The sequence below is a fragment of the Cardiocondyla obscurior genome, linkage group LG18 (assembly GCF_019399895.1).
Source record: "Cardiocondyla obscurior isolate alpha-2009 linkage group LG18, Cobs3.1, whole genome shotgun sequence".
NCBI classification, from domain to species: Eukaryota; Metazoa; Arthropoda; class Insecta; order Hymenoptera; family Formicidae; genus Cardiocondyla; species Cardiocondyla obscurior.
Window position 1 is genome coordinate 571,788 of NC_091881.1, and position 27,757 is coordinate 599,544.

The window sequence follows — 27,757 nt, forward strand, 5'->3', positions numbered from 1 at the left end:
GACTACACCACGCCGGGCGTCTCGTGTAACCCCTGTGGCACTCAGGCCTGTTAAAACATTTACGGCACGGACGCTCACGCCATTGCATTTTCCATCAGGTGGCGAGCGAGAAGCACGCGGATAGATTAACTTCAACGAAGCCTCCGAGGCATCGGTTGAATTAGGGGTCCCGGTTCCGCGCGGCGAACGCAATTTATCCGCAAGGATCGGAACGCGGCGGCGAACGGCCGCCGCAATTAGGTCACCGACGTGGGTCACGGCGGAGGAGATCAATTTAAAGGCCGTCTGCATGCCGCCGGCTTGGATGAACGCTTCGCCAGGAGATGACTTTCAAGGTAAAACGTGCATCGCCTCGAACTTAATTCGCCGAACTTAATCCCGTGCTCGATATAGCGGCCATCGATCGCGCGCACATATATTTCGCAGAGCAGAATCGCCGATAAGAGAACACGTATATAGACCCCTTGAGAAATATAAAATCAATTATATTCCCCGATGGAATTATCAAATTTTTTTTTTTTTCTTTCTTTCTTTTTTTGCTGCCTCGCCGACTGAATATTGGATATTTCAGTAATTAAGTAAGCCAACAATTAAAATTCCATTTAAGCAAGTCCACCTTAAATAAAAAAAATAAAATAAAATAAATCCCCCTTTAATTAAAATGATAGCCTTTTGTGTTTAATTCATGAGCAGTTGGTCTCCCGTGATTTATAACTCGAGTGATGATTAGCATTTTTCATTATCACCAGCGACGATCTCGCGCTCAACGTGAACGCCTATGAATCCCACCCAGGGACAATTATTTTAATAAACATTTATTTATAAGAACAAATAAAGAAGTCTAACGGAAAGTTGGACTTATGTAAATGTGCTTATGCATACACAAAATCCTCGCGCAATCCTATTACCGTTTAACTTATATTGCCGTTACGCTTGTGAATGGCAAAGGACCGGAGGAGCGTAAACAAGGAAACAAATAAGAGCAATTCCAATATCATGCACTTGCAATAGGATGCTTCTTTCAAAGCTTTCTTAGAGTTTATCGAGAGCGGTGTTTCTTAAGAAAATATTTTACTGCAGGATATTTAAATGATTTAAATGCATCTTCTTGTCCGCCAGATCGATTTTAAATATACCTTAAAATACACGCCGACGTGTATCTCTTTTTTTCATAAGCACTCCAGAAACGGAGTTTATTAAACCAAGATGGACAGACTAATTCATAAATCATAAAATTAGTCATTTAATTATCTCTAAAGGTCGAAACATCCCGGGGTCTTATCGTAATTAGGTCACTAGCGCACGTTTCGAGAGCCTATTTAAAGATATGTCCACGATTCCGTATCATAAAACCATATGGTCCATTACGTAACCCTACCGATATCTTTTAAATCGCTATAGCAATTTACAATTACCGCGGCATATTTTTCGCACTTGTTTCTACTTTCGGAATCGTCACTTTCTTAAAGTAAGTATTTCGCTGATAAAAACAGCTGTTAAAAATCTAAATAATTGCGAAGATATAAATAAAGCTTTCATAATTAAATCGCAAGACACAGACACGTAAAATAATAAAAAGGACACGAGACTGACGAACGTTCTAAAATTGTATATTGCATAAAAATATTACAACGCAAGAAAATACGCAGTGGCGTTATGTTTCATTGATTAGAATCGTATTTTTAATTTCTTTACAGCGCGACATTTAAGCGTGTAGCCTATTAACGAGTCTATTATACTTGCAATATTGGGAGGAATATGTTTGGAGATATTCCACATTCTACCTCTCAAAATCCGTGGTTTAATTGTCTCGGAAGATCGAATCGCGGTGGCAGTTCCTACCGCAATTAGGTCATCGCCAAACCCACAGTTGAAAATCAATCAAACGATAACTACGACATCGAATACGACAAACGATCACTCACAATTGGCATAGAAAGCATTCCCGTCGTCTGCAGCGCCCGAATTTTATCAACCACTTGCTAGTTACATCGCGAATGTAAAATAAAAAAAAAAAAAAAAAAGAATAATAATAAATATTTTTCATTGCGTGTATCATACAAGCTTTGCAATTTTCATGAAATAGAAAGAAAACATTTTAACTAAAATTGCGCGAAAAAACAATATGAATATGAATACTGGAATAATTGACGAATGTTCCTAATCGAAATTATTATTATTACGATTTTAAAACTGATCGGTTAATGACAGAGATTTCAACAGCAATTAAAATTTTTCACGTCTATCATCGATACAACTTATTATTATGAAACGTTAGCTAATTAACCTTACGCGAATCATAATGTATCCCCGCGAAGTAAATGTATTATTTACGCGATCTCAAAAGTTTCGCGGCAAGTTCGGTCTTGCGGAAAGCAACGTCGAAATTAATCTTGCGAGGCGAAGATAGGCTTAAATGTTGGCGAACTATACACCACGTCCGTGCTTCCCTGTTATTTGCTTCTGAATTATTGCTGAGAAAACTGTATCGGAAAAGAAAGAATATATGCAAGGAGATTTATGTCGATGTGTCGAGTATCTAATTGGATCGTTACGGCGGAACTTTTGCTGAAACGTGTCGTGAACTAAGCTAAATAGAGAGATATTTCGCGACTGACGATAATGACACCGTTATTGCGATTAAAAAATATAAATGTCCATTATATTGATTATATGTATTTATATTGTACACCGAAAAGTAGATATGAGGTTTTCTGCGGCGACAGGGAGCTACCGTACGTAATTCTAGGCGATAGAGGCAAGGAATGAGAGAACGCGCGAAAATCAGTCATCGGCAACCGGCCGGCGCGGTACATATATGCTGCACATGTGAAAATCGACGCATACGACTTTAAAGTTACGTTCGCTAAATGCTGTCGGTGCAGCAAGCGCCGTATCTGCCTGCCAATGTACATATTTATCACATTAATTGACGAGGATAAATATTTTATTAAATTATTTACTGACATAAGCTAATAATTTGCAATATTAATTTAACTAATTACCGAGAACGCAAGAAATACGTTCGAGTTATTTAATATAAAAACAATGGTCTTTTTATGTTATTTATAAAATACAGACGATTAAAGTAAAGATTTTTTTTTTATCAATCCGCGACTTTAGGATTGTTAGAAAGATTCTCGACGATTTTTATATTTCGCGGACACGAAGTAAAATAATACGATAACTATCGGGATCAAAACACATTTTCCGTAACTGGGTCAACGTGATGGTAAACTATAAACGGCTGTTCGTGTAGCAGAAAGTGCATCTCTATATCCGCATTACCGTTGTCGTAAAATAACCACATGAGACAATTTATTCATTGCACACATACCCTGAGGCCTACATCATCAATTTATAAGATCCCTTCTTCCTAAGGGAAATGTAAGCATCTCTGATATATCCGTAGGTACTCTTGGAGATGAATAACATTGTACATTTACGAAATATTATACAATGCTGAACAATCACTCGCTTATCGTAATCGTGTGTACTCGTCCCGTTTTCGACTCGTTCACCGATTTATGCGTTTATATATCGTCAATAATTTCGTAACGAGAGATTTTTATTCAATCGTAATAACGATCTTTACGCGAGGTAAATCGATATTCGTGGGATGAGAAGAAAAATGCGAACCGATACGGCTCTTGAAAGTTAGCATGAAAACGTACAATAAGCAGGTCACGATATTGCAAAATAGCGTAGGAAATTTCCGTACTACGAGCACGCTCGTCGTGTGCTCGCATCATTATCGTGAAGTAAGACATTATTTGCTCGTTAAACTCTTTCACGATGGCTGGCCTACGTCTCGTCTCTACGCCAGCACCGTACGCAAAAATATATATGAGGACCATTACGTGTATTAAATTTTTCAACAGTATCGCGAATAAAAAAATGACACGTAAAACAATGATATTTTAAAACGGCAAATAAAAGAGAAAATAAAAAAATCATATTTTAACGTAGAAACGTAGTAACGCGAACGCGTAAATCGATGCAAAATTTAAATTGACAAGCAGCGCTGCGTCATATGGGTGTTGTTGAAAAACCCATTTCCTGAACGAAATTAACACGTGTGACGCGTCGCAGGGGTACGCGAGAATATGACGCTTCGAGCGGAAAGGTATAATAATCGCGAAACAAAATTTAGCAAATTTCCTTGCTTTACTTTTCGGTGAAATGTACTAATTAGCATCGCGACCGACTGGGACATCGTTAATTGCATCAGCGAAAATTAACGAAGGCGTACCGCAATTGAATCGGCGCTCATAGAACATGAATACCGAGAACAGAACGAAAAGTACGAGGCTACCTATTTCAACTCTTTCATAAAACAATGCAAATTTCTGTCCTTCACATTATCTTATTTTCGCGAGGACAGCTAGACGGGTCCCAGGCAAATGTTTCAGCCCTTTTTACGGTGAAGTGGACAGCAGTCCTTAAAATATCGCGAAACTTGGTGAGAGCGGTACTCGCGACATGCCACATGCTGTTTAGGAAAGGAGCACTTGGCCGTGATATCTTTATGCGCGAAAAGAGAGAGAGAGAGAGAGAAAGGAAAATTCTGTGCGTACAATAAAGCGTCTGGAAGAATTCAGTGGAAAGCTGTAATTTTAATTAAAATTAAATTTGTATCGCAAAGTCTGATTAATAATCAAGCGTACATTTCTTCTTTGTAAAGCAATTAATCTTTCTACGATTGTTTTAATTGAATATCTCATCGCGTAGTGGATGTGCCTCGCGTCTTTCTACTTTCTACAAATTTAATTACTTACTTAAAGAAAACAATGACGAGAAAATTAAGTAATTGAAAACTGGATTTTGATTAAAATTGAAATAAACATACTCAAAGAAAATTGAATAAATCGTAATCGTTTCATCACAAAGTCCGTTGTCTCCGTTCCTTACTTAAAATTTCTGTCATGTGTTTTTTCAATGTTCCATCGAGGAAAAAAAATTTGCTAAACGGAAACAAGCTGTACGACGGAACGAGAAAAGACGCGATTTACATACGACGTAACGAGAAACTTTCCCAGTTTGAAATCTTCCAAACTTTGCGGCATTCATTTTAGACGTGCCAGTCAAGTTTCTTGCAAAGTAAATGCAGGTATCGCGATCCGCGATGTGCTTCAACGTAAGAATGGAGGAAAAAAAAGCAAAGAAATATCGTGCATTCGAAAACGCGTCTCAATGTTCTAATTATAACTGGACAATAATAACGGTGAGCGTTCACTCATAACTTTATGTAACTCAACGTCAGTGATTTTGCAGTCTTAGTAATTTGAAGCAATCACCTACAAATTATTACAAACAAATCGGCAATTTCAACTATTATATTTTTTAACAAATTGCCTTTTTTTGTTTCTTTTTTTTTTCAGAAAGAAGAAAGAATAAGTTTTGGTCAATGATGACGTGTGCAAAATTTTGAAATACTAATTTAAATGTTTTTACAGTGAAATTAATAAAATTACTAGCCAATTGCATTCTCAGTGAATTCATTGCAAAAATTAACGTTTCGAAATCTAGGAGCTGTTTTTATTTAACAGCGTATTGTATGATTTATCGTATAATAAATTTCACATATAATGAAAAAATAATATTGAACTATGTATAATTTACATGGATTATATTTTATGTACGTTCTTCTTAAATCTGCAAGCTTTAATAAAATAAATCTCTCTTTTTGCCTGCTTTCAAATATTGTAACGTATATTCAATATCTTTCACTCTTTAAAAATTAAAAAAAAAAAAAAAATTATTTTTAACAATTAATATGACTATCAAATACACTCTCATATAAAATACGTTCAACGTCAGCCGAATAAAAAAAAAACCACCAATCGTCATTATTGAGCCAGAAACTCTCTCGTGCTAAGATATCAATGATGCGATCGCTTTCTTACCGTCCAACGACACGCAATGCCTCCAGACGAAAATGCGCATCTCTGCGAGGTCCGAGAATCGCGCTCCTACCTAAATCACGCTAATTACACACAAAAATCGCCTGGCCAGAGAAATCGATTTTCCTGTGCTCGGTATTTAAAGCGGGTACGAGTTAACGCGCGGCCACCGGGAACGCGCCGAATGTTCGGTCCATTAAGAGCGAATATGTGCTCCTGTTTTCTGCGGATTTTGGCACGTATTGGCACACGATCGATCCAATTTGAAAGACTTCGACCCCCGGATGGATTTTAGAGTCGAGAACCGTGCAATCTAGTGGTGCAGTCTGATCGAAAAGAACCGGCATCTGTGAGCCTACGGCGGGCAACCGGTTGACGAACGGCGGCGATCATCTTCATCGATCCCCGCTCTTCATCCATATGAATGAGACACTAAATTTATTAACGGTCCAGCTGCTCCTCTTTTCCTATTCGAGATCGTCGATTGGTCCCCTTCGAGTTTCTATATTGGGAAAGCATTTTCCTCGCTCCCGCGATTGCGCTGATTATTTGTCATTCTCTAGCGCCTTCGCTTTTCTTCTTACGGTAATGTAATGTAATTCTGTCACGAATGATTCTCGATTCGAAATGAAATTCACTCCTTTTCCCGAACGTGCTGTTTTCCTAATTCAAAGCGTTCTCTTCAATCGATCTTCGATCTACGATGCGCAGCAGTTTTTTTTTTGTCTTTTTTGTTTTTTTAAATTCTTTTATTTTAGTAATAAAATGGAAATAATAATGAGAAAGACTAGGATTTATCAGTAATAAACTTATAATCTTCGGTGCGGAAAGGAATATCACAGTGCGAGCGAATCTTTAGTATTTTATGTTTATATACGCGATTTTTATTTTGTACCAATTAATATTTCAATAAAATAAAATATGTTAATAGAGTTAATTAGTTCATAAAATTTTTTTTTCTATTTTTCAAAAATGCTATTTATTATTTATTCTTTATTATTATCGATCCACACTAAATTTACTTTAAAGCAACGAATATTCTATCACTTTTCACAACTTAATTCACAATTTTTTAATTTTACCAAAATTTGCTGCTCTTTTTCTTGGTCCTTTTAGAATTATTCGTTATTATTTAGAATTATCTTTTCTTTCCCTTTATTCTTACATATCTTTTACTACTTCTAATACGTTTGCTTTTCGTATCTTAGATTAAATCACTCGTCCCTTCCTTGCTTTCGTGTTTACTCTCTCCTCGAGCTTTTAAATTAATTTATCGATTCAGTCAACAACCTCTCGCACAACTGTAACCCTTTACTCCTTAAGTTTTTTTTTTTTTTTCTTTTATTTACGTCACGGATACACGTCGGCGAGTCAATGGTCGTTGGGAAAACAACTTCGGAAGTCGGTAATGCGATTTCGCGAACGCCGAGGTCCTTCACCGCGGCCGGTGTTACGCGGCAGGACGATACGACCTAACTGCTCTCACGAGGACCACTGCCCGCGACCGGCAGGGTGGAACAGGGTGGGCACACCGAATGGAGGACGCCGCTCTGTGCGACTGTAGTACGGGGTGTGTGCACACACCCGGGACACAAACTGAGAACAGGCCGTTGCGAGAGACGGAGGGAACGAGAGAGAGAGAGAGAAAGAGACAGAGAGAGAGAGGAAAAAGAGAAGGAGAGGGTGACGGTGAGGTGGCGAAGAAAGGGGGGCAGGGGTGGAGAACGGAGTGCGCGCAACCTGCGCGCAAGCGTGCTGCAGCCCTCATGGGGTGTAGCCGTGGTGCATTGCCTATCTGCCCGTCGAGATGCATATCCTAGGTGGTAGACAGGTAAAGGCGCACCGCTTTATCCCTCGCACTACCCTTTCGTTGCCTCGCACGAATTTCTAGTCTTACTCCCACGAGCCGCCCATTTCGCCGTCCGGCGAACGGATACGAGACGCGATAACGTTTGTTGCGGCTTTGGAATATTCCCCCATTTTATTCTCATTTCGCTTCGCCTCGCTATGATGCACAATAACGGCAAACGTTTTTAAACAGCAAAAAAAAAAAAGAAAAAAAAAAGAAAATTAAACTTGTTACTCCATGTAGCTTATTAAAAGCAAATGAAGTCATTGAAGCGAATCAAGTGCATAAATCAGACGTATAAGATACAAAAGTGAGATAGAAAAATGTAAAAATTATAATGGCTTTTATGATCCACGCGGAAAAACAAAAAATGTAATTGTTACTTAAAAGAAAAAAATATATCTTGTCTCATCAATTTTGTATTACAAAATTTATTAGCTCGTAAAGAGATTGCGAGAATATTTTCATTTGCGTTTATGTTCTTTTTGCCCACAAAAATTTTAGAGCAAGTTCAACAGATAACGATTGGATATCAAAGTGAAAAAATTAGATACTTTATCGAGTCATATTTCAAAGCCATAAAATATACGCGATAAGCGCGATACGTCGATACGAGACAATTTAACCGCAAATTTTCCTTGACAAAGCGTTTCGATATATTTCCTCATTTTTCTCTTCGATTTGTTTTATTTCGCAGATCATCACCGTTCCGCTTTTCCATCGGTTTACGATGTAGGACAATAATAATTGTCGTGGGACGTACTAAAATGCCGTTTCATCCTTTTGTCTCTAGTTGCTAACTGCGAGCTTTTTTTTACCGCGCGAACGAACTGTCGTAATGTGAGTTATTTCTACGTTAACGTATCCTGGCCGTTGTTCTCTCCCTTCGATGTCACTGAAATTAATCTTTCCTCTCACTTCCAGAGAAGTCTATTATCTGTAGTCGAAAGCGTGCTTTTTAAAATCGAGTCTTCTTTTTACACATTCGAAAGAAGAAAAAAAAAGAAAAGAAAAAAATTGTTATCTGCACTTTTGTATAACGTGATACTTTAGAATTTAGATACAAAGTGTTTGAATTTACTTATTCGCGCAAAAGATCAGAACCTCGACATTTTTCTTGTTTCGGTACTTTGAAAAAGAAACTTTTCTCTTTCGTCCTTTTTGTTTTTACGGATTCAAAGCGCCGAATGTACTTTTCTCGTAAACTTATAAGTTTATCTACCGCTTTTCCGAGATCAAATTTAAAAGGAAGAGATGAGAACCATATCACGTCATTCAACTTTAGGAAATCTGATCCTCTCGTCCTGCGACCTCCGGTTTCCATCGCGATTATAATCTTTTATGTAAAGCGTAAACAGATTTATGATAAATATACCTACGAAGTAATTTAATAATCCAGTGTATCGAGTAAATTTTATCTCCAAGTAAACATAATTATATTCATGTATAAAACATTTATATGCAATTCAAGCTAATTGCAAAAGTTACTGAAATAAATAATATCTACGCGATTTCAATTTTACATTATGAATTTTAAAAATCAACAAAGACACTCTTAATAATTAATAATTTTAATTAAAAATCTGTCCAAAATACTTAATAATTTATTATTGCAAATATTTCGATGTTATTGGTTTAATTTATTTCCCGGCGGCTATTTTGTAACAGTAATCAATTTTTTTCGTCGTTAACTTTATGTAACAGTTCTCGATGTGAACAATTCCATCTGCTAACCGTGCAGATTTAACCAACGCTCAAAATTACGCTAATTGAATCCGAGTAATGAAGTACAAAAATATAAAAAGCGCAATAAAAATAATGAAAGAGATAAGTGAGCACAGAATGCAAAAAACAAGAAAAATCTCAATGATATTGATAACCATTTTTTTTTCTTTTTTTTTTTTCCCTGTAAGAACCATTAAACTTAGATTCGAGAAACGTTGCTTCTTGAATTTATCAGGTCGAGTAGGATTGACTAACTTAAAAGAAGCACTCGTACTTCTGCGATATCTAACAAGCACTCAACGGCCAAGGATTATAAGTTTGATCGTGGGAGGATTAAGCAGTTGTGTGAAATTAATACAGTGTAATACAACTGTGGGTTAAAGTTATTACAAATTTGATATTAAATTTGTAATAATTAAATAGTGTAATAATTTTATATCGAGGGCATTCTTACAGTTGTAGACTTTATTAAAACGTGACAAGATCTGCGAAAAAAAAGATAATTCTATCGCGCTCAACTAGAATCTTATCATTGCACCATCGACAATGTCATAAAATTACGTGTTATTCCTCTTAAATAGCATCAAAATAAGAATAATTTTGCTCTCGCGTTAACGTTGTCATAAACAGCGCGTTAATAATATGTACAAACGCCGCTTAGAGCGTTAGCAAGATGTAAAACGGACTTGGCGTAGCAGCACGATGTTACACGGCCGGCTATTATTCACGTCGACGGACGACATTTTGATGCACTACGTCTAACATTTATTGCGCTAGCACGTCTCTAATTCAGGATCATTATAAAGCGTTACAAGGGTAGGAGCGGACAGGGAACGGCAGGAAACGAAATAATGCGAGCCACAAGAGAGTATAACATTCAGGGAGAATATAGAAGAGCTGCAGAATTTTGAGGAAGACAAAACTTTTTCCCTCATTCAACTCCTATTTTTTTTTTTTTCTTTGTGTGGAATTACCAGAAAATAATTAATTTAAAGCAAATATTACGTATTTGTAAAAAGATTATAAAAATATTAAAATATATCCAATCAAAACGTAGATAAAAATTTTTTTCCGCAAATGAACTTTAAAATTTAGTATTCCTGTACGCATATCGCCGACGTATCCATCGAATCGCGATATGTAAATATGACGGTGAATATCGAATAGACTTTCAAGATCTGTTTGTTAAACCGTATCACGTATCTCGAGTATCGCGTCTTAGTTTCTCAGTTTCGACTGAGTTCCTTGGATGGAGCGCGACTGTAAATACGTAGCGAGTGTAACTTGGTTTCTTTTATCTTTAACTATTAAAATGGTTCGACAATTCCCGCGACACTGACAGCGCTATACATCCATTTGGTCTTTCGAACTTGTCTCACTGTCTCTCGGAAACTTCCAAACTCGTAACTCGAAGTATTGGCTCAAACCGTAATGACCTACAAGACAAACAAGTTCGGAACTTTTCACTAGTCGACGTCGATCCACCTTAACAACGATTATAATGAGATACAACCACTTACGGTAGCTTTAACGTAGCGGCGCGAGCATGTTGCGAATATCACGCTATACGAGAGAAAGAGGTGCTTTAAAAGAGAAAAAACATTTTTCGCGCTTAATTTTCCAATCCTAGTATATAGAAATAATATTAAAAGTGTAATTAACGTTGTTACACACTTACGGTACTTTTGTTAATTAACTCTGTTTCTCGAGGAGAAAAAAAAAAAAAACACGTTAAATAAACTACTATGATCTCTAAGAAACTTTTCCGAATTCTTTCAGAAAAGCGAAGTGCCTCCGTCTGCCTTCGACGTTTTTCGAAGGAAATAAAGAGAAATCGAAGGGAATCGCGGACAGGACGGATTTTCAGTTGCCATCAAAGACGTTGGCGCCCGCCCGATTTTTAATTAATGTCAGGTCACGGAGAGAAATGGCTCCCCCATCTACCGCCGTGTTCCTCAGACTCTGAACGATCTCGACCCTGTCGTTTCATGAAAGAATCGCCTATCGAAAATCGATGAAGTCGTCAGCACCCGATGGCTGCCTCTGTTACCAGCGCTTTCCATCGTTCGCCGCGCATAATCGTTAATATATCGGCAGAGCTGTACGGACAGCTGATAGGCGAGGTTGCCTTTGCGAATCACACGGCACTTGCAAGTCCCTTCGCGCCAAGTTAAACGAAAAATGAAAGAGGAAAGAAGAAAGAGCGAGCAATTTAAAATTACGTGGACAAGCAATTTCAGTGTGATAACAGAAGAAACACGGGATTCTACAGCAATATTAAACGTAATAACAACGTTAATCTCTGCAGCTGAATGGAGAAGAAAATCAAGCAATTCCAGAATTTAAAAAGGAATAGAAGAAGCAAACATTTATCGGGAAAGAAAAATCGTGCGAAGAGAAAAATCATTCAAATTACCTCTTTTCTTTCCGAGCATTTTAACTTCTATAAGAAGTAACTTATGGAAAAAAATAAAAAAAAAAAACTTGTGATCAAAAATTCACATTTAAATAAGAGCTAAAAATTTTTACAATCTTTTAACTCTCGTGAGTTACATAAATAATTAATAAATACATTTTCTACTTTAATTTAAAATAACGCAAGTAAGCCAATTAAGCGCTTAATTGGCAATAAGAACTCTAGCTGTCTTGACATAAGCTCCGTTATTGTAGCGAAAAAATCACCTACTTTATCTTTTCTAAAGAACGTCTTACCGCGAAAAAGATAAGCAGCACTCATTTTAAGTAAGCTCTCGTATTACGTCAGTTTACGAGAGCTTGAAATAAATTACAAGTATTTCCACATAGATCTAGTGCAAATTGCACGGAATAGAGCCACCCACATCTCGCTAAAAATACTCAGAACTTCTGATCTTTTGACATTTAAAATTACCATAACCAAATAACTTTAATTTATGATTTGATTTAAAAATAATTTTTCAGATTTAAAAACTAATATTTTATCGAAAATTCGCATTTCTTTACTTTCAATCATTAATTAATAATGAAACATTTTAAGCTAAAATTCTACCGAGGCAACATCTTTAAAAAATTTCCTGCTTTCCATTCCATGAAAAAGTATGCTTTAATAATTCGCTTTTCGCGAAACTCGGGTAGTAAAAATTAAAAAATTTCTTCGTTCTTAGCTCCAACTACCTATAACTTTGAAACGTCTAAAATTCTTCTTTTTTCTGTTTTTTTTTTGCCAGAAACCAAGCGTTCTTTCCTGACTAAAGAAATTATCGATTCTATATTCGCGAAAGGTTTAGCACGAGATTCAAGATCGCCGATTGCGGAATATTTTACGTTCGAAGGGACCGAATGTCGACACCGGCGGTTCTTACCTTCTCTGCCGAACTTGCGCTTCTTCTTACCAGCGCCGCCGCTGCTGGACGAGCTCTTGCTCGAACTCTTGTCCTTGCTCTTCCAGGGTCCAAACATTTTCCGCAGCTTCCTTCTCAGCGTCTCAAGGGCAGCGTCATCGGGCGCGAAAACGGCGCGGGCGTTTGTCGCGCGGCTGGACGCACCGCGCACGTTCACAAACCGCAGGTGGCGCGTAGCCGCACGAGATGCATCGTCTGATGCTGCGGGTGCATAGAAACGACGGACGTACGTCGCACCGCCGCGCGATCGCGCCGCCTCGTTACGTCGTCCATCATCGACAAATGAGATGCGTTCCGCCTCTATCGTCTCCGCGCGAAATCGGCGACGAGACGAAAATAACTCGCAAACGCGACTTAATCCAAACTGTTAAGTCCAAGCTGGCGAGAGTCCTATCTGAAAGACACGTCGTGCCCTGATCGCGAAAGTGCAAAAAGTTAATATTTCATTAATGACTACAGTTATTTAATTTTAATCAATTATTTTAAAAATTAATTATATTTATGATGAATATTTGACACAAAATTTGTATTCTTAATTTATCATGAAAATAGTCGCTGACTTTGATAAAATAAATTTATACTTCTAACTGTGGTCGTTAAGAATGTTCTCAAGCACTTTAACAATCTGAATTCTCGTCTGCATCGTGCGATGCTGCTAACTAAAGCAATGCCTAATCGAACGGCGAACCATCTCTAACTTCACAATCAAACGATATCTTTAATTATCTATCTTATAAAGAATTCCGAAAATGGCAAAGGTATCCGAGAAATTCAATCTCTCCCTAGTACGTTCGCTTCTTTTATTATCGAGAAAGACGAAAGAACCCGCGTTCAAAGCGAAAGAAATCTTATCGACGATGTTAACAAATGAAGGAGGGTCATTGTGGAGAACGGAAATTCCGTGGTACGAAACGCAACTCCACGGATGGGTTGGATCCTATCAAGACGATAGCTGATTTCGAGAGGAATTCGCGATTGTCGCCGCAGCGTCTCGGCGCCACTAACTTCGCCATCTTTCGGTCGCGGAGTATTTTACGAAAACGGCTGTACAAACTTACGAACTGGATCAGCGAATCAAAGTGACGGCGGCCCTTCGTTTAAGGCCATCGCGAGACAACTTCGTCCATCCCTTCACGCGCTCGCTAGCGCTTCGAAATGGAACCACGAACGTTTGCAAGAGACAGCGATGATGGATAGTACGCCAAAAACGATGAAGATACAGCGCGCGCTACTTCTCCGACTACAACAAGCCCCGTCTCAGGATTTATGATTTTTATTACCGACTACGAACCCTCCTACGTCATTCTATCACAATTTGCCAAAGGCATCGACTGTGTTAATTAGATGTCATTTATCATCGCTCAATATTAAAAGAGCGGCCCGCGACGCAGCAACCACGCCAAACCTCAGACATTTTTCATCTTTCCCCGACAAATCGAAGAAGCTAAACGATAAAATGTATCGACTTAAAAGAACACGTAAGTAGCTTTTGCGTTATAAGATTTAATTTTCCACTACTGATTTTACCATCGAGACGCAAACTTTATGCAGCCATGAGATTCATTGTTTCACACGATCGCGATAAGATGAAAGGTCACAGTTAATTAATAGGTAACGTTCTCATTAATAGCAACGCGAGCTAAAATAACATTACGCCAAGCATAATTTCAAACTAATAATTCACGTAACATTGCTGGCTACAGAAATCGCTTTAATGGAAATTTCGCCTATTGGCTTTTACCATATCAAAGCGGATCAAACTGAAAAGCGCAAACCGGCAAATTTAACGGACTGCTTTTATGAATGCGTTTTAACCGGCAAAATGGAAACTCGCGTTCTTTTTCTTTAAAAAAAATAAAAAAATAAAAAAAATTATAAAAAATTAAAAAAAAAAAAATCCCGCAATAATCGTGCAAATTATTCAATATCGTCGAAGTGAGAACTATCAACGAGACTTCAGAATGAAAGACGACCATTATTGATGCCGCTTACACGCCTCTGAAGAAGCGGCCCACCTTTGAATTAAATGTCACGCAAACCGACGATCTCCGAAAAGCGAATAGAGTACTGGGTGTTGCGTGCCGGTTAATTAACCCGACTAATTGGATCTTTTGCTTCCTTGATAAAACGGTAATTAATTGGATTCGCGGATCGATGCGATTGCTCGCTCGTATATCGCCAAATGAACCGTTATTTCAGTTCGCGCAGTTATTGCCTTTCGATATCTCGTCACCGGACGAACGAGCGAGCGAGCGAGCGAACGAGCAAGCAAATACCACGGCAAAGAGATTCGCGAATCATTCGATTGGCAATACCCCTTTGGTCGTTCATCTCTCACCGAGACCACTTTCCTGCGATTCGTTGATCTTGATTTATGAGCCGCCCGCGAAACTTACTTTATGATCGAATTGGATTGTATCTAGCTACGAGAATTTTAAGCGCGTCGAAATGCGAATTTTTGGAAAAATTCGAACGGAAAAACTGGCTCGTGACTGTGCTCTCAAGTTACGTTTCGTTAACGTTAAACGCGATTATTATTAGACGGTCGATTTAATTTAATTATATTTTAATTTGTAAAAATTAATTTTTTGAAATAAATTCTTGTTCTTTTTTTACTATGTTTTTTTACTTTTTTTTTCGTAGTTATTAAATGTATCGCTCATAATACTTAAGAACAAAGCTTACTTATACAATTAGAAAATAAGTTGTTACTTTTTTTAGTTTTCACGCCCTGTCTGCGAAGAATAAGATAAATTACGGTTACCCTCATCACACCTCCGGAAATAATATCTTTTTATGTAATAATAAAACGTTCTTTTTACTCGATTGCGAAAGTAATAGCGCATTCGCGTCGGTATAACAGCGAGGCAACAGATTATTTTGTGGATTATATATACGCCCTATATTGTACCCATTCATAATAAATACCGAAAACTTTTCTAAGGATTATGTTAAACAAGAAGTATGTCGTAGTGGAAGATACTGGCTACGTGTTACTCCGCACGCGGACGGTGACCGCATCGAGGTCAAGGCACTCGGTGGTTCACCATATTGCTACCTTCATCGTACAGCATGGACACTACCGGCGACGTTCCGTTCTCCATTTTCTTCCAAGGATATTCGAAACCATTAATCGATACGATGCGCAAATACGATTGTCACGGAAGACAGAGGACATCGCCCGCATCGTTCGCACCTTAACAACCTTAGACCTAATCCGCGAGTCTCGCATATCGACCAGAACCTCCTCGCGTCGAGGAAACTAATACTAACAATCGGAAGGTGGAGAAAACAGGGACCGGCCCGCACGTTGCTCCGCACTGTGCCGCAACGGGACCGCAATCAAGATGGTCGGCACAACATTTGACCGGTTTATTGTCGCAATTAGGCACCCCGATAATTACGACAAATCTAGCGACGGTCCCTTACGTTTACGAGGATCACGGTCGATGGTTCACCGGCTAGACGTTCGAAGGGGGACGAACTTGAAAGACGGGACACCACACTACCACGGCCGACTGCGATTACCTACACGTCGTTTCACGGGAACGCGGTGAACGGGGATGCAGAACGTAGCGGCGGCGGCGGCGGCGGCAGCAGCACTAGCACCACCACTACCACCGGCGAGGGTTGTACTCTCGAGGACCCGGCGGGTATCCTCCCTCAGATATATCAGCCGAGACTATGTCACCGCGACTTATCTACGAGACGAGTGACGCGTACTTCTCACCCGCGACGGCTCACCACGACGAAGGTCGCGATCGATCAGTACTTTTCGAAAAAGACGCCCGTCGTTCGAGAGAGGCGAACGTGAGAAACGATGAGGTACAAATCACCACCACGACGACCACCACCACCACGATTGCCGCGCCGGCTACACGTCGTTTCACACGTCGGTGCACCTGCAGCGGCCGCAGCAGCAACGGCAGTGGCGGCACCATCAGAAGAGCGATACGTCGCTGGGACGCCCGGAAAGTCCCGGCTAACACCATCCCCGTACCTCCCATTCGCGATCCTTCCCGGCGTCTTCCTCTCTCCTTCTATCTTCCTTTCGCGTGACGTCACGGGAATGGAGTCGAGGATCGATCCCGAACGCCCACCCTCTAAGCCCGCATCCTCTCTCTCCCAAACGGTACTGACCGGATAGAAAACATTCGACCGTTCCCGCGAGCCTCCAGCGACCCCCCGGATGTACGTACGCAGCCCGTGACACGCACCATGCAATAAAGGGCGCGGAAGGGCGTAATTTCTCGCCTGATGGTGTGCGGTCGCAACGCGAGCCCGCGAAGGGATGAAACGGCGCGCGGGAAAATGGAATAAGAATAAAGAAAGCATGCTCTGTCAAGGAACATGTTTCACGGAAAAGATAATTTTGAGCTTGCACTCTAAATAATTTTTAATTCCCGAATTAACAATCGCTACAAAGGAATTAATTTTGATATTAAATAAATATTGCACAAATTTAATTTTTAAAAATTATTTTTGAAATCGATTTATTAATTACTTCTAAAATTAAGAATGTATTAATTAAAATCCGTATTTCAGATTATACTATATTGAAATTTAATTGTCAAATTTGCTGGATGGCCCTACAGATCAAATATGAATTTTCGCGAGACGTGTCAATAACTCTAAAAAAAAAATATTAAACAGTTTACAATAACGATTGTTACGATTGTTTTTTCTCTTGGGAAACGTGTCGATTTTACGTATCAATATACTCTTCTCAGTCCCATGACATAACGAGCATGTCTATTGCTTAGCCGATAGATCAATAGACGCGCGCAAGAATTAATTACAGCAATTATTTATCGTAAACGTGGTTATACCTAACTATAACGACATAATTAATGATAAAACTAGTACGCCAGATAGCCGGTTGGTTGTTTTGCCTCTGTTATGAGGCCGGGATGCGTCGGAATGACTCTCAATTCCAAACATCGAACATTCAAATCTGCATCTGTGGGTCGGTTAATCTGCATAGATATTGCACCGTGCAACGAGCGCGTGGAAATTCGGCAAACTATTCTCTACCTTCTCCCCCTTCCCTCCTCCTATCAAGAATTCTTTTGTCCCCGGAAAGCGCTTGTGCGCCAATTCGGCGTTGAAGTGGCATTAAAAGAAGGATAATGTCCTCGCCCGTCGTCTTTTGATCCCCGATTTTTCGTCGCTTCGTCTCGGAGATAGAAAATGAGATAAGATCTGACGAAACCGACGCTCGTGCGGGCTAAGAATAAAGAGAAAATCTCACGCGCGCTCTTTCGACCTTTCGTAAATAAATGCTGAAAGAGCTCGATCATCATTTACGATCTTCACCCTATCACTTGATGGTAAAATAACGTAAAGAGAGCATTGAACCCACTCGATCGTATAAAGAAGAAATTCCCTTTCGCTAATTTTAATAGTCCTCATAAACGTACGCTCACTTTCATGCGTGTGCTACTAAAATTGTAATACGATTATTCATCATATCGCGTTCTTATTGTAATGTAATATATTGTAATTATAAATGTACATTGTAATATTTTTTATGTTTTCAACGAGCGAAGTTTTTAGTGAGCTTAGCCAGGAAGTTTTAAATGCAATGCTATTTTAGCTCGTCGCGTAAACTTTAAGAAGAATCAAAAGGAACATCCCCGTCAGACAACAAGATTTTGTGTGACGAGCGGCGCACACTTGCTGTAAGTGTACTCTCGTAGGTATAAAATTTTAATGCAATGCAGCAAGGCAGCATCGTGGATTTTACATGAATGACCGTGAAGATGAGATCAGAGTAGAAACAAATAGAGACCGAGTCCCGTTCTTTGCAACGTTTTGTTTTCTTACGCAGCTATTTTTCTTCCTCGCTGCCCTCATTTACAAAGTGAAAAGGTAAAAAGCACTCTCGGGACAACAATGGCCATTTTAAAATTTATCAGACAATTTGTCACGAACGAGTTGCTCAATTAAACGATTAGGAACTTACAGGCAATTGTATATACGTAGATACATTTTGCATTAAATTTCAAATACTTATACGAAGAAATTAATGAGAATCGCGATTAAAAAACGTAATTACTTTGCGCGCAATAAACAAACTTGCAATTTACTTTAGCGCAACTTGTAAATTGTTTTAAAGTATCGTTAATTGTAACGTTATACGCCACGTGTGACGCAACATTATTATCAACAGCGTATTTTGCGCGAAGCTTTCTTCCGTGTAGGCGATTCGATGCATCGCACGACCGGAAGAGCGTGGGAGTACAAAAGTGCATTGGTCGATGAGGCGACGTCTTACGCATCGGTCAGACAATTTACCGCGATGCAATGTCAGTGACCCTATTTACTGCAGTCTAAACGAGCGATTAATTGCTCTGTTCGCCGTACGGAAAGATCTACCGCTTGAAGGCGTGATTCTCGTTTAGTAATCCAATTACACCTAATAGTGCTTTTATACTTAATTAAATTAAATAATTATTATTGTTTCGTTTTTTTTCCCCCTTCTTTTTTTTTAAATAATATAATTTAATTAAAGATCAAGACGATTATACTCGATAAATTCTTTGAGTAATATTTAATTAATTGTTACCGAGATTCTCAAACGAAAATAAATATATTAAGCGAGCTTTAAACGAGAAACGGAAAGGTACGTTATAGCGTCGGACACATTAAAATACGGCCTTTGAGGAGCAACGTAATCAACCTTCATGGAATAAAGGAAGTGTTAGAGACCAAAAGCGCATTTGCGTAGTCACGAAGGATCACGTCGTTTCAAGTGACGAGGCAAGCGCGTCGCGGTTAATCTTAAAATTCAGCCGGAGCCGATAATGTTATCTTTGGTTTACCACGCGCTGCTTGCACGGCTTCAAACGACTTAGCGAGAGATCGTCTAAACAGGCGAATAAGCGAGGGGTAAACGAAGTAATTGTGAGATTAAAATCAAAACTAAAAGCGCATTTTGCGCTTCCATAGGCGAAACAAACACCTCGCGATAGTCCCGTAGAAAATTGTAAATCCACATAAGACCTGCGCGTCTTAATGCTCAACCGCCTGCGAATCCGAATAAGTACAGCGAAGGGAACGATGTTTCTCTCGCACCCCCTCGTTCGTGCGAACGTGCCCTAGAGCAATGCACACGTCTCTGTGTCTTAAGAGGCTCATTCAAATGCACGGTCATACGCAGTCGTGTCATGCGGTTCCTGCATATCGTCTAGACCGAATTACGAGCTGTAAAGAGCTCACCCTCGCCCCGGTATTATTTAATGAAAAAGTAAGCTTATTCTCGTGACTTCCCGCCGATTCAGCGGAACGATAAATGCAAAATCTTTCTTTCATCTCGATAATTCCCCCGATTGAATTCACGCAATAAGGGAGATATTAAAAATTTTCTTTTTTTTATTTGTAATTTATTAATATCGCCTGTTAGATTTTTTTTTAAATTGTAATTTATCTAATATTAATATCGCGCGTTAGATTTTTTTTTATTGTAATTTATTTAATATTAATATCGCACGTTAGATTTTTTTTTTTTTTAATTTAATTTTACTTATATCTCGCCGAAAAAAATACTCTTTATAATAACCTTTCGGAGAAATAAAATAAATCGAGACTCACCGCGCTTCTGCCGACAGCTACGTTGCTCCTCGTTGCTCCATCGGGCGTCATTGCAGACGTAATTTCTGGCACTGGTTCCACGGCGGGAGATTATCAAAGAGTCCTTCGGCAAAGGAGGGAGAGGCTTGTTAGCGTCGTACTCCTGCTCCGAGCAACTGCCGTCCGAGCGACATTTCGGAGACGGATTTGCGTTACGAGTGACAAATAAAGCGTCCTGAGTTCCGTCGTGATGCAAAAACACTGAGTCGGTGTCCGAGGTGCTGTCCTCGCTTCTATGTCGCCTGGTGGGTGGCTCAGGTGCCGTACCACGTTTGGTCGGCCAATTGCCAGTAGCTAACTCTGGCCCGGCATTCGGTTGATTAGAGAAACTGACTCTCTTGGGGCCCGTGCTTCCGTACTCCACCGACTCTCCTCCTATCAGACTTCCTCGTTTAAATATAGGATGTGGTCGAGGCTTGCCCTCGCTATCGTTTCCGTCTTCTTCGTAAATTCCACCAATTTCCGGCCTCCTCGCAGGAGATGCCGCACTGGTTCTTCTATCGACAGATTTTCTGTACGTCGCGTGAAGGCTGGAACGCTCAACGTCGCCTCTATGGAAATGCGGAGAAGCGCTCTTCGATCTCTGGCCGTCGTATCCCGCGGGATCGCGCAAGTTCATGGATTTTATTGACATCTCCTGACGATCCCGTAGCGCCTGCTGCGGCCTGACTATCAATACCGGTTGATTCTGCCCCTTTTGCGCTTGCATTAACGGCGGCTTTCCGGTCGGACTCGTCTTGAAACGTTGCTGCACGGTCGCCCAATAAGCTCCGTCTCCGTGAACGACTGAACCGAGCGGCATCATGTTAGAATTAAACGCTTGATTCGGCAACGCAGTCGACATCATGGGACTTCCAGTTCTCGTTTTGTGAAACGTTTCGCACAGCCCGTCTTCCATCATATTTTGCTCGTAGATTCGTCGTTGCTGCTCCTCGTTCAATTTCTTCAACTGCTGCCAGTACACTGCCTCTCTCATTTCAGGCAGATCGATCTTCGGCGCGATCTGTCTCGGAGCGGAATTCACTGACGAAACGACCGACTTCCGATGTGCCTCAAGTGCTTTTTGCTGCCAATAAAATGCTTCCAAGCGCTGCCTCGTCTCTCGTTTCGAGGGCGATAACAGTCCGCAAGTCGAATGACCTTGTTGACTGCACGACAACGTGTTGGCAACTCGTTGCACGTACGACTCTTGATCCTGTCGTGGGCGCTGCTGCGATTGATACTGTCGGCGTTGCTCGTAAATCGGCTCGCGCTGAAGCGAACTCGCGCTTACGTACATCTTATCCTGACTCGCGGTCGGTGACGACTGCCGACCCTCCAGCATCGCCGCCGTCACGAACGATGCTCGCTGTTGCTGAACGGCATCGTATCGCCGTTGCTGACAAATATCTTGAACTGTGGTCGGCGATTCACGTATCGGAGATCGCGCTACTCTTTTCCCCGATTCATTAAGTACTCGCTTCGTCTCCGTGGCGCACGACTGTGGACTCTGCGACGTCGAATTCCGACCTTGAACCCGAGCCGCTCTCTCGTCGGCATCGCGGCACGGCTTGTTCGAACCGTACGGATCGGGTGGCGGCAACTGATCGTTCTCGTGTTCGAATTCTCGCATTTCTAAACTTAGCGCGTTACTGCGAGACGGGCTCGCTTGTCCGCGATGTCCGTAAATCGGCTCAGGACGCGATATATTTTTCGGGAAGCCGCAGGACATTGCACTCATTTGTCCTATAGATCTTTCGATTCCCGTGATGGAAGAGTTCTGACCGGCGTACTGATTTCGCGCTTCGATTGGAACGATGCCAGAGATACCGTCGCGCGAATCCGCTATAGGAACGGGCGACTCCGCGTCACAGAGTCTGGCCTCGTTCAACGGCCGAGAAACTCGTGACTGGCAGATGACTTCTCGCTTGGGCGAAGCTATTAAGATCTGATCATCAGGATGCGATTTTCTACCTCGTGATCCTGCCGATGGTGACATCGCTACTGTCGTGCCGGATTTCGACGGTGAAACGCTTTGAACGGATGATCTGTCGGCCTGACTGCACGCTAATGAGTCATTCTTTAAATTCGTGTCGCCGTTATCATAATTTTTTAAACAATCTTCGCGCGAGTTTTCAATTTCGCATTTCGATTCGACGCTCTCATTGCTCTCGCAACATTGAAAGGAACAATTCTTCGAAGGTGACTGTTGACTCGGCGAACATTTTTGTTCGAAAATTAAATTATCTTTCCTCTCCGGTGATTTCTTCGTTACGGAATCTGAGCTCTCCGTGCTTGCAAAATGTTTCTCGCGACACGGCGACGACGGGGTTTCGTCGTAGACGTGCTCGTCGATGTAGTTACCGGACGATTGAGAAGTCGTGGTTTGACCTTCATTTTCGTAAATTCTATCACGCGCATCTTCAAAGAGCGGTCGGTCAGCAGGCGAAGTTCGAGCACTGCTACGGGGCGAGTTTAAGTAATACTCGCCGCTCTTCGAACTCGTAGGCGAAAATTCGCTTTTCTGACTTGAATTCGGTGTACAACTCGAGTCGGCATAATCGCCGGATTTTTGGCTTGATCCGGGCGACGGGTACTTGGAGCTTCTTCCAATCAACGGCGCTTTCTGATTTTGATTCACGATCGGCTGTCGAGTGATTTTAACTTGCGCAGAAACCGACTGCGGCGGACTGTGAATTATACTTGTCTCGAGGCTTCTATCATTCTGATAAAGACCGGATTGATTGCGATAATCCACGTTGTCGGCAACGTCGAAGCCGCCAAGGCTGTCGCACAGTTGATTAACTCCGTCCTGATAATTTTCGTAATTCGCCAGCTCGAGTCGCGACTGCGGAATTTCGGGTAACGGCCTGTCAACGGGATGAATGGCTCGCGATCGCAAATATCGTTCTCCGGGCGGCGCCGAGATCCGACCGGAAGCGCCATGATTTCTTTGAAAGATGTAAGTACGCGCGCCGTGGTTCGACTCCTGCAAACTGTGCTTGCGCTCCAGATGGCCGTATCGCCGACTGTCGTGCTCTTCCCGTCTTTGTCTCTGTTCGTATTTTCTCATATCGGGCGAGATACCGAAATGCCCGCTTCGTTCCAGCCATTTCTCGTCAGGCGCAATCGAGCTCAGACTGGAGTTAGCGGTGTACGATCTTTGACCTCTGGATCTCTCGCGAAGAAGCCGCGTGTCGTCTGTCTGCAGGAAATGATCGGGTGTACTAGTAATCGGGCCCTGCTCGGGAAACAATTCGCGCTTGATTTCATCTAATCTCTCGTCAATGATCGAGCCGTTCAAACTGTTGTCTAACTTGACATTTCTCTTGATATCCTCGTTCAAATTCATCGTGTCCGGCGACCTCGTATAATTTCCATTTTGCTGATAACGAGCGAAGTGTCGCTCGTCGTACCTCCTTCGTTCCTTCTGCTCCTTTTTTTTGTAATCCTTTCGAGAATCCTTCGGGGAGAAGATAGCCGGTAACAGGCGCCGAAAGCCGAGCTTCTTTTTTTGTTTTTCTTCCTTCTTTACTTTGGACGATCCCGCTTCCATCGTGAATTCTTTTATAAGATTCGCGTAACCGTCGCTGTTATTATAATTTCGAGCAACAAAAGTCGTCGGATCAATAGATTCCTTCGAATTAACCACTGTAAAAGAACTCGACGTTTTATCGTTCTTATTTTCAATTATAAGATTCTTCTCATCGGCAGGAAGTAACTCGCTTCTTGCGTGGTCGATATTCTTTTTACAATTATTTTTTCTTTCGTTCGAGTTTGAATCGTTATCAACGTTAATCGCGTTCTTTACAATATTTTCTTCTCTTGAGCTCAGATCCTCGTGAACTATCGCTTTCGTGAGAATGGTGTTACTTCTTTCTACTTCTTTATTCCGAGCGTAATTTTCATCTTCGTCACGAAAAATTCGATCAAATCCATCGGTATCGTCATTATCATCCGTCTGTACTTCTCCATTCACTACATCGGCGATATCTTCATCAACGGCTTTAATCCTGTCTTCTAGACACGAATCGGAATCGACAGTGCTCACGGTACTGTTTTCAAGAATCTCCTCCGAGGTTCGTCTCTTCGATTCGTCGATCGACGTTTGCCTCTCCGTGAATTTTGCTTCCGGATGCTTCCGGTCGAAAAACAACCGGGTGTCACGATCTTCGACGATACTTTCGCGCGAGGACACGCTGCCGAATTCTTCAACGTAAGACGATTTCGAAGATTCCGATGAGTTTCGGCGTAAACGATTATCTAAAAATTCCCCGGACCACCTTTTTTCCACCTCCGTTACTTTCTCGCTGTATTTGCGTTTAACGTCGATTTTTTTCGACGATCGCTCGTCGATCTCGCTACCTCTGTCGTTATCGGACGTATAATCGAGATCGGTTTCCAGTAGCCTCTTCTCTTCGATTTTCAGCCGCTTATCCAGATTGTGCCTCTCAAGGAAATCCTTATCGAATCCGGAACTTAATATCTCGCTGCAGTTTGAGTCCGTAATAACCGGCGGCTTCAAAGCATAATTCGCTTGAAGACCCAACAATTTCTCTTTGTAGCTTCGCGCGGTACTAGCGTGAATCTTTGTGCTCAGATTCTTTTGAAGATCGTCGATAGTTGCCTGACTCCTCTCCAAACGATTCCGGACGTCTCTGTCAACTCTCGCTTCTCCTTCGCAACTTTCAACGTCCTCCTGCTTTTCAGTCTCATCTAATTCACGTTCGCAGTTCACATTCACAACCTCAAACGTCTCATCGTGTTTATCGATTTCGGGGCTTATACTGCCGTCGCCTTTTTTATCGCCAGTAACGTCTTCCGTTCCGAAAAGTTCTTCTTCAGGTTGCTCTTGCTTAACCTCAGTCACTATCTCGTCAACAACTTTTTCCCTTTTCGACAATAAATCTTCTGAAAATTCTTCTTTCGCGAGAGAGACCGAGGTCGCTATTAAAGATGATTTCTGTTCATTTTTAGTTATAGATTTCTCCGGGATCTTTGATGATACCGTGGCTTTCTTGACAATCGCGTTCGTCGAATTCGAATTCTCAACAGCGGAGCCACCGATCAATGAACTTCTAGCAAACCTAATCGGTCCGATCCTAGTCTCGTCGCTACTAATACCGTTGCTCTTCCGGCTCCTCGGAACAGGAAGTTTCGATTGACCGCCCGACGCGACGGGCTTACAACTAATATCCTTTGATTTCGACGTGAATGCGTCTTCCCGTGTCGAGACTCGAAATCTACCGTTACTTGCCGATTTTTGCCGCTTATCTTTCAAACATTTAACAGCGTTCGATCTCGTCTCCGAACTCTGAGACAGTTTTCTTGAAGTCTCATTTTTCGTCGGCGATATTTCTCGCGAGCCGTTCGAAGATTCGAGAACGATCTTTTCTACGGTAACTTTATCGTCCGACAGAACACGCGCGTTTTCTTTCGTTTCAGTTTCGTTATCCTTTAATAAGCCGCGATTACACCGCACATCCGTTTCCGAAATGTCGCTACCGAAGACTTCTTTCTTCGATTCCATGCTGATTTATTGCGCGCCGTTCTTCTTTTAAGGACGCCTAAAAGAATTCCATCGTGATCCTCTTGGCACGTCGGAAAGTGAAGCGGGTGCTTTGCAAAGTAATAAAAAAAAAAAAAAAAAATACGTCGAATACGAGCGGGACATCTCGTCGTGATTTCATATTCGATATACGATTGCAGACGCCGATGTAGGTAGAGATGCAGGCGTCGAGGGGGTTACGGGAGGACTCGAGATAACTAGATAAGTGCCTGCGTGGTCGTTTGAAATTTTCCCATTAGTCTGTCACGACTGCGGGCTGCCGCGTCGATGTTTGACCCGGTCAAGTACGTGGTGCACGGCCACGGTACGCGGCCATGTGCGCGCCAGCCGCCCCGTGTGTACGTTCGCCAGCACGTGCCGGCGCTCCTGGAGTCGTGCGCAAGCCCTCGGGCTTGGCGCAGTCTAAATACGCGTATACTCTAAACATCGAAGCGGAAAATCTCTTCGGTCCGTAGCCTCCGTTCGCGCGGTCAACGTCTCCCTTCCTCTCCGTACGTCGAAAGGAATCGTGGCGGCGCGTAGTCGCAAGTGCAACGACCGTAACGAATTCGTTCGGGAAACTTACAAAGCGTCTAAAACGAGAATCTACAACCGCGTACGGCACACCGAGTCCCTTTTTTCCCCCCCCTCGTCCCCCCTTCCGTGATACCGTTGTGTTCACTTCCGCCCGTATTCCCTTCCCCTCTACTCCCTTCGCGGTGACGTAAGCATCAAGGATACACGCGTCGAAAGGGAAAGAAACAGAAATAGAAGTTCGTTCGTTCATGCTCGTAGGGCAGATGCTTTCCGAGAACGTTATCAATTCAAGTATGGAATCAGAGTTGTTTTATAAATTTTATAAGACACATTGTTAAATAATAGGTATAAAAAAAAAAGATTTTAGCAGAAGAAAGACCAAGTTCTCACGTGAAAAGTAATGACAGAGATGAATGAATTGAAGGGGAAAAAAGCAAGATAAAACTTGCCTATACGTAAGACAGATAAACATATTATACAATAAATACGAAGAAAGAGATAGAAAAACATCCACTCGGCAAAGAATTGCGTGACGGAATACTTTGTTCCCTTTTTTTTTTCTTCTTCTTTATCACGCAGGAGGGAAGAGGCGAAAAGATCGATGGGACAGGCACGCACTGAATTCCCCTGCCTAATTTCGCGATTGTAATAACTCCGGCCGCCCGCGGAGTCTGCAGTATGCTACGTAATATTCATTTAATGGCGCGTTAACCCAGAAACTACGGGGCAATATCCAAAATGAACTACTTTTTGCCACGAGCTCGTTACACCGCCGTTCGCCAAAGAAGCGAGACGCTCGTTATTAATCCGGCGTCAATGCGTTCAATATCGCGCATAAATCGGAGCAATTGAACGCCGAGTACCTTCTCGCGCGATTATCAGCCGCGGATGTCTATCAGACTTCATGAACTGTCGTATTAAACCAAGGGGTCTATTAATCGAGATTAATAACATGATCCTCTTGGCGTTCGTTCCGGTCTAATAATTCGGTCTTACGCTTTAAAATGAAACTTCGCGCCCGGGGTGGAGATAAAAGAGCGAATAAAGATGGAAAGGAAGTTTAGCTGAAGAAAAAGCAAGTTAGCGTTTATCACGGCGCACCTTCGAGTGCATCTAATTCCGATTCAACACGTGACATTCCGAGTGAGTGCACCGTTCACCGGCACGTTCCGGTTCGAGACCGCGCGCAAATAAAGCTTAACAT

General features: G+C 41.5%; 1 protein-coding gene and 1 pseudogene across 15 annotated transcripts in view; both read right to left on the reverse strand.

Annotated features, from left to right (window-relative positions):
• Nucleotides 1-12,915, reverse strand: part of LOC139109584 (protein lingerer-like) — a 33,198-nt pseudogene extending 20,283 nt beyond the window's left edge.
• LOC139109532 (uncharacterized) overlaps nucleotides 1-27,757 on the reverse strand; it is a 174,378-nt gene that overhangs the window by 134,862 nt on the left and 11,759 nt on the right. For 6 of the 15 annotated variants that reach the window (XM_070668645.1, XM_070668654.1, XM_070668653.1 and 3 more), the window contains exon 1: nucleotides 20,451-26,631. In XM_070668645.1, the coding sequence (XP_070524746.1) occupies nucleotides 20,451-25,998 (5,548 nt within the window). In that variant the 5' untranslated portion in view covers nucleotides 25,999-26,631. Of the gene's footprint in view, nucleotides 1-20,450; nucleotides 26,632-27,757 lie in introns of those variants that run through there. The other 9 variants (XM_070668650.1, XM_070668651.1, XM_070668648.1 and 6 more) reach the window with 4 other exon arrangements.